Source organism: Chaetura pelagica, unplaced genomic scaffold (genome assembly GCF_000747805.2).
Source record: "Chaetura pelagica isolate M959 unplaced genomic scaffold, ChaPel_1.0 scaffold66, whole genome shotgun sequence".
NCBI lineage: Eukaryota > Metazoa > Chordata > Aves > Apodiformes > Apodidae > Chaetura > Chaetura pelagica.
In genome coordinates, this window is record NW_009953811.1 from 1,113,480 (window position 1) to 1,124,952 (window position 11,473).

The 11,473-nt window shown below is 35.8% G+C and overlaps 1 protein-coding gene across 1 annotated transcript in view; it reads right to left on the reverse strand.

The window, feature by feature from the left end:
- SEMA3A (sema domain, immunoglobulin domain (Ig), short basic domain, secreted, (semaphorin) 3A) overlaps positions 1-11,473 on the reverse strand; it is a gene marked incomplete at its 5' end in the record, with an annotated part of 168,657 nt that overhangs the window by 15,296 nt on the left and 141,888 nt on the right. The window contains 2 exons of the mRNA XM_010001255.1: positions 3,260-3,301; positions 6,287-6,378. Coding sequence (XP_009999557.1) covers positions 3,260-3,301; positions 6,287-6,378 — 134 coding nt within the window. The remainder of the gene's footprint in view (positions 1-3,259; positions 3,302-6,286; positions 6,379-11,473) is intronic.

Below are 11,473 nucleotides of genomic sequence, written 5' to 3' on the forward strand. Positions count from 1 at the left end.
GGGAAGGGGAGGGAAAGCTGTCCTCTAAAAATTCTTGCAGAAGTATCAGAATTCCAGGAAAGCTGAGGAGTTTAACGTTTTAAGAAAACCTGTGATTTCTGTTTGCCCCACAGTGCTGCCCAAAATGCAGTCTTTCCTTAGAAGTCACACAAAGAGATAACTTCCATTTGAGTCTAAAAAAATAAAAGAAATGTTAAAATGTCGTGTTTAAGAGACCTTAGGCCAAATTTTAAAAATAATTTTAGGGAGCATGAAATTCAAACCCCATTTAATTTAATTTTATGTCATGACAAGTAACGGATGCAGAATAGTTCAGAGGTTTTTTTAAGTGACATATCCATTTTGAGATTATTTTTTCTATACACTCATTATGGACAGAAATTGTGATCTTTAAATAAAATTCAGTATTTTGTGAAAAGTACTATGAAAGTAGTCACTTAGGTTATTTTGAAGGTCATGCCTTTGACTGCAGGGCTTATTGAGAAGAAAGAAAAGCTCTTCGTAGTAATTCACCAGACAAGGAGACAGCCTGTATCAGCCAAGAATCTCCTTGGTTTTTGTTTTTTTCCCATCTTAACAGATATCCAATAGCTTTTTGAAACAGAGGATCACAATCTGACCCTGAGCAAAAGATGAGAGATTACTCCACAAAAAGTTACCTTTGATGGAAAGCCAGGCCTGACTTTTTGGCCTGCTTTCACATTTTTAAATCAAGGGAGAAATTATGGAGCCCCACCTTGACAGGTTCAAGGCCAAGTGGTAGCCAGGGGCTCCCTGGAAACGTGGCCCTCACAGAAGTGGCTGCAGGGTGTTTCAGTGGCTCTAGGATCTTGACCTCTGAAAGTCTGTGTCTCTGACTAGCCATGCATAAGTTCTTCATGTAATAAGGTTACACAAACCTAAGACTGAACCCAACTGGGAGGAATACGTAGCTTCAGTGAGAAAATAAAAATTCCTGTGAATTAAAAAATAAGAGTTGAGAGACTGTATCCAGGCTTAGTTTTGCACATAAAAACTAGATCTCCTTGCTCAAAGTCACTCTCACTCCGGGGTCAAGTTCATGCTCATAAAGGCATGGGAGCCGTGGAGTTCTGTATCATTTAAAACTTATGCTATGTTCTGCTTTGGAGGAATCTGTAGTGTTTGCTTTTTAGGAAGAAGAGTAATTTGTAACATACCAAATTGGCACAATGGCAAAAGAGGCACCTTTGAACTACCAGTGTTGTAGAAAATAAAAAATAAGGAGAAACACCCCATCTTTTGTTTTTATGATTGGATGCAAGAATTGCTAGTGAAAAAATAAAGTAAATGTCTGCCTTGAAGTTATTTGATAGGACATGCTGGTTTTACTGCTTACATTTCATGCTCTTGCTTTCTGCAATGCTTAGAATTATTGTGCTGTTTATATGAAAATTCCCTGCTTATCAGAACACAATGAGTAAAGTGTTTGAATTATAAGACTACAGTATTTAAAAATTATAAATACAAAATGGTAAATGTTGCCATACACTCATTTGATACACAGACACAGTGCCAAGAGCTTGTCATACTGTATCATGATTCTGTCATTTTTAGCCTGAGGCTGGTTGTTTTTTCTTGAGCTTACATCTGTTTTAAAAACTTGTGTTTCATGCTCTTTTTTAGGTTTTGACAAATTTAGCAGTGTAAATTTGTTTTCAAAAGACCCAGGAAAAAAAATGTAGCTCTCCTCAATAACTAGAGATGCTTTGAAGAAGAGGTTGCATGAAAATGCACAGTCCATTATCAAATCTGATTGCCTGTTTTAGGGGAATGTGCCTATTAAAATAATCCAAAGCAGAGCATTTTGGCATGATGTGAACATATATACAACTTGACAGGTTTGTTTTTAAATATCCCAGTATTCGATGGTACATTTTTTTTTTTGTCCTGCCATTTTTGTTGTTTTAGGTGGTAAACTATGTTAGAAGAGTGGCCCCAAACAGAATTATTTCTGTCAAATACATGAATGTTTTCAGACAACTTTCCTAAATACAGTGAAATCTGAGCATTTCAAACACAATAGTGGTTTCTGTCCATTACAGAATGAATTCAATTTCTGTTTAATAATGTATAGAGTGAGATAGATGAATTAACAAAATTTTATTTATAACACACAATTTTTAGTGCACCCAGTCCTAGAAGTAAGACCCAATCTCCTTTTTTAATGGGAAAACTAATGAGTGTGAACAAGTTGGTTGTCTTTACCAAATTAGGCTCCAAATCTACACAAATATGAAAAAGGAGGGAAAAAAAAAAAAAAAAAAGGTTTTATTATGTATAATTTGACATTAAATTTTATGTCTCAGACTTCCGAGACAGGAGATGACAGTGGCTGGGGTCCATCTATCTAAGTCCAGGCAGAACTGGAAGATAGGCCTTTAATATCCACTTCACTCCTGGACTTCAATCCAAAGTTCTTTGCATGTCTATGTCATTCATCAGCTGCTTCACAGACAAGCCTACTAGTAATTACCCATATTTGCTCAGAAATGCAGGAATCACCTTTACTATAAATGAGATAAAACGTTTCCTCCATCCATTAAGAAGTTCAGTTCACTTTAGTTATGATCTTGTCTGCAATGAAGGCTATAATACATGTCTTTTCTTAAATAAGTCAGTTAGTCATTAGTGCACTCAACAGAAAGTAGGAAATATAAATTCTGAAATCTGGAACCTATACCCTAACCATGTCACTGAATCAGAAGACCATGGAAAATTTGAACTACATGAGATCTACCCTCTTTGTTAAAGCTGAATGGTGCATATCCAGCAATGGAATAGGCATTGGACAGAAAGACAGGAGGATGTCTCATTTCCAGTCTTTGCTTCTTCTACCTACATTTTGTACTAGACTGTTCCTACAGAGATTAGAACTAGTCCCATTAAAGCAAGAGGCCAAGTTTGGTCACTCCTTTTGAACAGCTTCTCTGTCATGAGATTACATTATGTGGATTTTACTTTCTTCTTCTTCTTTTTTTTTTTTTTTTTTTTTAAGAGAGCCTTTGGACAGCTGGTTATTTTTTTATTTAGTTTCCACCTTACCAGTAAGTAACACAAACTAGACTTTTTATTTCTCCTTTGCATGTCACATTTTCCTGTGAAAGTACTGATGTTTATGCAAAAGGATGGGATGCTGTTGCTGCAATTAATATGTCTCTACTGACTGCCAAGTTAATTTATCTAAAAGACAGAGACCAATAAATATTTAGAAGTGATTTAAACTTTGTTCATATGGTACCTGTTTTGTGGAAATCTTCATTGCTGAAATAACAGTGGGTTCCTAGGGGGGGAAAAAAATAAAGAAAGTTAAAATATAAGATAAGCTCTATAAAAATAAAAATTCTGCTCAAATGATATTTGCCCAACCTAGAAACTCTGAAATTAATCTAGATACTCCTTAGTAATAGTGCTTTTTGTTGTCTTTTGCAGTGTAACCGTGTCTACCTGTAAGTGACTTAGAATGCATGTACATATCTGGGTGCATCTTTGATTGCTATGTTGATTGCAGACATATAATTTTCCATTATTATTACAATTTCATTGTGATTACTTCACTACTAGTTTCACATCTTGAAATTAATTTCTATGCTTTCTATTCAAACCAAATTTAAAGAACCTCCCAGATAATATGAAAATAATGGCTGGATCAAGACACATAGATAGTACATATTCGTGATAACAGGTGATAACACTGAAAAAAGCAACATGTTTTAACCATATCAAGGTGAAAAACACGTTCCTGAAAAATTTTATTCATAAGAACAGATCTTAATCTGAAGCATAATCTTGCTGACTGCACCATAATGTTAATGTCTAAAGAATTAACTCGTATTTGCAGAACACAGAAATAAAACTGGCAAGAGGTTTTTTGCACCCTGGAATACCCATTATTTAATCAACCAATTAATTTAAAATTTATTTTAATTACATTTATTTTAATTGATTTTTTTTATTAATTATATTTATCTGTAGAAAGCAGATGTCAAACCAATGTCTACTTTCTTACATGAGATACTGTGTTTACATATGATGAAAAGACTGTTACACCTTTTAGACCCAGCTGCTTGAATATATTTTAATCCTGAGAGTAAAAGTGGCACAACTTGATTACCAAGAGTGCAAGTCAATTCTGTATGAATTTTATTAAATCTAAAATCTGCTATTGATCCCATGTATCATACTTTTGGCTATGTACATTAATAAAGCTCTTATTAAGATTTTACACTTGTGTAGCTTTCAACTTGCTCATCCTAAGAGAATTTGATATGGGTCAGTGGATGTTAAGCATGTGGACTTGCCTTTACAAATGGGTTAATAGACCTTATATTAGAAAGCATCAATTAAGTGTAACATTTGAATGGAAATTGAACTCATTAGTTTGTTTGCTCAGCTGTTCAGAGAAATATTGCACAAATGGGGCTAAAAGAGGCATTTGTTATCAGTGTAACAGATACGGAGGACTTTCAGTTTCATGGAATTATAAATGAGAAGCATTGTGCTCAGCACACTGCAGTTTAAATATCAAGATACATTGTTTATGATGCCCATAGTCCCTTTAGTAACCAAAGAAAACTTAATTTGGTTAAGGTACATGCAAAATCCGTTGCAAATTCCCTACCGAAAGATCCTTATCTTCCGCATACAAATTCTGCTTATTCCACTGAAGTACATTATTGCTTTCTTTAAGGCTTAAATTCATGCCAAAGGAGCTGAATGAGCTTTCAAGTAAATCAGAACACCAAAATCCTTTTGTGTAATGAATAAACACAAGTGTAAAGTAAAATACCAGATCTGAATTTTCTATTAACCATTCTACTTCTGAAAAGCCTTTTGGAAATGAAACTTTCACTTAACTTATTTTCTTTCTTTCACTTTTATATTTCTCTGATCTTTAGCTTGGCACTTCTGCTTGATTTAGGGAAGAGACTGATGCATTATCAACAATTGCCAAATTACCCTGCATTACTGTAATGACTTTTGCACGTATAAAATGAAAAAAAAAAAAAAAAGCTGGGAGCCACAAATTACTTGTCTCATTTTCTCCTCATAGTTTCTACTTTATTTGTCTGTGAAAAAGTTTGAAGAAAGGAAAAATCTCACATTTCTGCCCTCAAAAAAACCCATCCATGGCTTGCAGAAACAGAGATATCCATTTTTCAGTGGTATCTTGCACTTAAACAGTGCTTTCTTTGCCAAGGTTGGTACCAATAACAGCAAGATAGCCCATCAAAAAGAAAAATAAAGAAAATAATGAAAAGAATATATATACAAGCTCTGTTCAGTTATGTTGTGGCTGTTCAGAAACCAAAGAGAAAGGAATGGCAATTGAGTATAATGAGGACATCGTGGCTGGCCCCTGTAGCAGGTTTGGAGCACAATTCTTGTCAGCACATCTGAAATGAGAGCATGCGACATGGGGCTCTCCCAGCGCATGAGCATCATCTTCACACTGTCAGGTTAACTTCAGGCTCCCAGCTAGGTTTCAACTCCCTGAAAGTCTGGAGTCTGTGAAATGGTGCCATAAACCAGCACTGACAAAAAGAATAACGTGGGGAATGTAAATGATTCGTTGTTGTGTACAAAACACAAGACATCCCTGGGTTCTGTCCGGAAAGTGTTTGAAAGGCTTACTTGGCTCCCAGGAGGGCTTATGGGATGCCTTATTTTTTAGGTGGCTCAGATAGGAAAAATGGAAGAGATTGATTTTCACAAAAAGTACTAAAGATTAGAGGGTGTTCATGGTGTCTTGTGCCAAATCATGAAAATGAGTCCCTACAGTCACCTTAGAAAATGTGAACACTTTCTTTTTTTTCTCAGATTATTAGGCACAAGAAATCTGTGCAGGCCATTGCTTTTCCTAAAGTATCTTCCTAGTTACTTTATGCTGAAACTCTGAATAGTGCTAAGAGTTCATGCAACTATAAAATTCATGTATTGCATATCTCTGTGGGAGAAAAGAGACAGGCATTATTCCCAGTATTCCACAGATACAAATATATTACAGCATATAATAGCTCTAAGATTCAGATACTAATTTATCCTTTAAACCCAAAAACAAGAGACCAAGATGCCATTTCTTTTATCACTAACCTCCAGCAGGCACTGAAAGTTTCAAGGTTTATTTTGACTAGTGTCTGGGTCTCTAAATGACAAGCTAATTAGAGGAGTATGCCAGGCTACTCCTTGGCTAGACGGTAAGAAGTTCAGTTTGCAGCTGTCCAAGGAGAAATCTACAACCTGACACTTGAAATTTAGCTGCACTTACCCGAAAGACTGTCGTTTCTTCCAGCAAGACTTCCTCTAATTCATGCCAAGTCTCCTTAGGAATTGAAACCACTTTAAGAACTGTTCCAATGTCTTGAAAAAGGGGACAAAAAAAAAAGAAAAAAAAAAAAAGAAAAGAAAAGAAAAAAAAAAAGGGCTTTAGGTGTTTAAGAAGCATATATTTTTCAGAGCAGGCAGAGTTTCTTGTGGTATGTAATTACTTCCCATATAAAGATTGTGAAGCTATGTATTAACTGAGTACTCATCCAAAATACCAACTGCTATTTCAAATAACCTAGGAAAACATTGAATTTCAGTAGGACATTTCATTGAAGTCTTTCAATTATCAACATGCAACAAAGAAGATAAGTAGTACTATAGTTATTACCAAATGAAAAGTACTGAAATGCTATTTAAGTGACAGTACAAAATAACAGATGTTCCCTTCCAACCCAAACCATTCTATTATCCTATGATTCTGTTTCAGCTATCTAATTGAGGAAGGAAATGCACTAAATTTATCCAGGCATGTTTTATTGTCCATTTTGAATATGATGTTTGTCATTCTTAAAATGCATGTGAAGATGGTCAGAAGGTCCAGTATGGATATAAAAACATCTGGACAAATGTCGTTAGACAGATGAAGCTGTTAGATCTCTTAAGTACATGCAGTCTCCTCTGTGTCAAACAAAGTACCTAAGATGTATAAGCCCCTTAAGGCATCTGTATTTCTCTCTGTGTTAGATACTAGTCTTCACTGAGGGCTAAAAGCAATGCAACTTGCATCTTCTCTTTAGAAGTAGGTGTGTGCCAGCATTTTAATGCTATATCCATTTACATTCCTGGGTTTTGCAATTGGCTTTAACATGAACAAGGCCAATGCTTCAAATTCCAGAGCTGCAGCCTTTGTTTTTGTGAATATGGTTGAGAGTTAAGGCCATCTCTGTTTTACAGCTTCTGCATCTGTGATTTATTTGTTTGTTTCCAAGACCAGAATTTCCAGGGAACAACAAAAAAGAATAATTTCTAGGTTGGTACACACATCACTGCAGACTCTCTGAAATAGAAACAGTCTGGATGTAACTTTTCTTTTTAACCAGCCAAGTGTAGTGCCATGTAAAATATATTATAGGAATAACAACTATGTCCCTGAGGACTTTTCATGTTGCATATTCTGTATCAGTAATAGCTCAGGAAAATATAGGGCATTTTAAATTCATAAAATTCTCAAAAGTAACAGAACTATAAAGGTCAATGCTCTCAAAACAAGAATTAATCAACAATTACAGAAAACTGAAAAATATTTTGTTTATATATTTGTGTGTTAGTTGAAACTTCTGATTAAAAAGATGACAACTCACCGCTTCTATACTGAACATATGTATACAATTAAAATAAACAGATTATGCAGGTTGAAAAGGTTTTTATAAGGTGACTGACTTAAGAGATACCAATTTACTGAAAAAATTCTGGTATTGAAATTTCTTCACATGAATTTGGATTAAAATATACTAGAAATTCAAGAATATCCTGAAGGACAATAATTTTAATTTATCCATTTGCTTCCTTTAAGCAAATGTTGGTTTCTCAGGACATATTTTTGGAAGTTTAGAAAGCAGTTATTTTTTCCACAAAATATCTACATCACTGTTTTCTTTCATTAATCACAAATTACATAAGAACACAAAAGAGCACAGATTCTTTTTTAAAAAGAAAAAAACAGTTCTTTCTTCAAACAACACCAAAGCAGAGCACAGCTTTCTTTTTATATAGGCATCTACAAGTACAAATTAAGCAAGCAAAATATACTAGATGTTTTGGAAGTGGCTTTTGGTTAGTGCTACAAATTGAATATATTTAATTCAAGATATATTGAGAAAAATATACAACAACAGCAATATCAGCTTTAAAACAAGAAGAAAATCCATGTCTACAACAGAGTACTACAAAACAACAGATAATTTACCATTAGTTATATTTGTAATTTAATAGTTGAGTTAATTTCCTTGATTATTCTGATAATTTGATGACTGTGGTTTTGAGGAAAATATATTGTATGGGTAAAAAAGAGAATTCTGATCTAAAAAATATAACAGTGTAGCAATGTGTCACAACTGTATTCTGTGTTGGACTATGTCTGCCCTCAGTCACAATCCATCAAATGCCATATTCTAGAAAAAAGCAGGGATTTTTGATAGAACAGGGAAACTGGGGGGGCCTGAGTGGGCACTGAGCAAACATGCCTACCCCACATACTGTTGTTTCAAGAAAAGATCTGACTTTTAAGTGTTTCCTGCAACAATTCGAGTTGCCTGATGCTTGAGAAAGCCTCTGAGGTCAAAGATACACTGTGTTAATCACACATGGTGACTCTGGTCAGGCCATAGGTACCAAATAGGGGCTTTATCTGAGTTCTAGATCAAGTTTTACAGAGTAGTATTTCAAACAATTTCACACAAATGGAATCAAGCTTCTCCTTTAGGATCAATAGGCTCTGCTGAGAAACGTAAGATTTCTGTTACTCATTTGCTTTGCTGACAGATATACCTTGAATGTGCCAAATGATCCCAAACACCAGACACTCAGAATATGCATTAAGTGCATATCTTAAATCCTGTTTTTTTCTGATATAATTTCAAGTATGCTGATACGATTTTATTTCCATTGTGAAACACACTAGGTACAATCACAGTGGGAAAGAAACTGCTCAGCTAAAGATTTCACCCACAGGAAAGGAAAATGTGACCACACTGGATGGCTATTAATTATGTTGTGTTCAATTATCATCAGCTATTCAATGGAAAGGAAAGAAAAGTATTTCTTCAACATACTGAAGTTCAGCAGCATGTGGGAACAAAGTAGATTGCTGCAGTGGCAATGGGAAAACACAGAGAAATGTATCTAATCTGATGGGACAGACCTGCACAGAAAAATCCAATCACACCCCAGAGACCTTAATTCTGGCTTTGTCAAAGGTTCAGATCATCAAGTGGAAAACTGGACTGTGACTGGAGACCCTAATCTGCTCCCCAGATTGTTCTTTGCTTGGGGAAGATGTAATACATGCTGATTGTGTTTCTGTGATCTGTTTCTGGTTCCTTTGACCTTGCCCAGCCAGCTCAGTGCAGCTTTCTGGCAGAAGGCTGGCAGGGCCTTAGTTCTGCCCCTTTTCCTTCCCCCTTGTGTGGAAGATGCCCTTTCTTCATTCTGACAACAACAATAAGGATAGTGAGTGCAGAGGAGCAATTTATGTGCCCCAGCTCCAAGACAGGTGTTGTAACTCCTGTTCCTGTCTCATGAGGGTATTGCCTCCTGCTGGAAAAAGAATAGTTTCTACAGATAAAAGCAATATTTCAAGAAAAAAATAACACCCTTCACTTGCAAAGCTGTGTTTTTGTGCTGCAATCTGTTTTGGCAAGTGCAAGTAATAACATCTGAATACTTCTCTTACAGTTTTGGGGCACAAATATCCGCAATGTTGGATGAGATCCAGAGCACTTCCCACACACCTGAATATTAGTGGTTTATGGAATTGAGTGCCTGAACTCCCAACCTAAAGGTAAGAGCTAGATATAATTGAGGGTCTTACAGAGGGAGACCTTGTCTGGCTATTTTAGATAAGAACCACTATACATAATCTAAAAGCTATAGCTCAGGTTTAAGCAAGTCTTCCTGTACTGTCTGAAAACAGACAGGAACTTCTGCATAACTATTCATCTTACTCTAACAGAGGTCCTGAAGAAAGTATGAACTTTTCTGGAAGTACTTATCTCTCTGCCTTGCCGAAGCCAAGGCATCTTTCTTAGACTGAATGCCAAACTCTGGTGAGATAAATGCCATCTCTTGTGCTAAAGATGTAGACATAAATCAGCTCCTTATGTTTGTTCAGTATCATACTCTGGATGCTGAAGGGCTTGTTCACTCACATCGTAGCCAAGGAGAGATTTGCCATTAATTTTTTTTCTGACCTGAATCAGGTCACAGACTTGTTGAAAGGCACAAAACACTGCCAGTTGTAGATGGAACTGAAGTCTCTACTGTATGATGGAAAATGTATGTGTTGTGTAAAATCATATGAAATTACTTTTCGATGTTTTATGCAAGAAAATTTTGTAGCACTGGTATCTAATAATTCAGTTCACAGCTTTAAAGAGCTGGTGTAGTGAAGGACTCTCCACAAGCTGGAACACTTTCTGTAGAGCTGCATTTCCTGCAGTAAATGTTCCGAATTGCTACGCATGTACTGTGTTTGGTACACAAAGCTTCATCAGCTCTCAGTTTACTCATAACATATTTCAGGCTTTTACATGAAAGCAACCTTGAGATTTATTACTCTGGAAATCTGACTCCAGGTCTAGAGCACCAGAACTGTACTTAAAGCAAGTAAAAAATTGGCCTGTTATGAGACAGACAGCCAGAGAGATATTTTCTGGTCCAAAGCTGTAAAGAAACAGTGGGCTTCTGGTTTGATTTGTTTTGACTTTGTGATGCCAATGTCTAATTACTAGGAACTATGCTCCACAGAAGTTTAAAATACTTTTATTCAACATAACTGAAACACCAGCCAACTAAGAGACTACTTTCAAGGGTGAAGAAGCTGATCCACCAACTGCTAATCAGCATAGCTCTGAAATCACTGAACTTAGCCAAATGCTTTTCAGCTAATTTCTGGCCACTGTTATTTCTCACTATTACCTTTCTGGAAAAAAAAATGTATTTTCTGAGTGCATATTTCCACTTTTGATAAAGTGTCCAAGCTGTATGATTCCACAAATGCTTTGGAAAGGAATCACATTTCTGTTTGAATACCAGCTCTTCTTTAAACACTTTGCATGTGCCAGATATCTTCATCTTAAGTAAAATGATGCACTCTTCTTGCTCAAGAGCTGGGTATCTTAAGGCAATACCTGAAATACCTGAAAGGCACACAAGACATTTCCCATACCTGGATAGTTGCCTCATTCATGTTAATATGTTTAACTTCAAAATAGGTACCTCAAAAACTGCATTTTAATACTAAATTATAATTAATAAGGCCAGATATTTCTAATAAAATTCCCTAATAACAGTAGTTGAAAAGAGAGTGGTTTGATCTCAATCCATTTGGCAAAGCTCCTAAAGAATTAAGCTATGCAGGCCAGGGCCTGAACCTGTAACAGTGAATCTATGTAACAAAGGCCTCCCTACA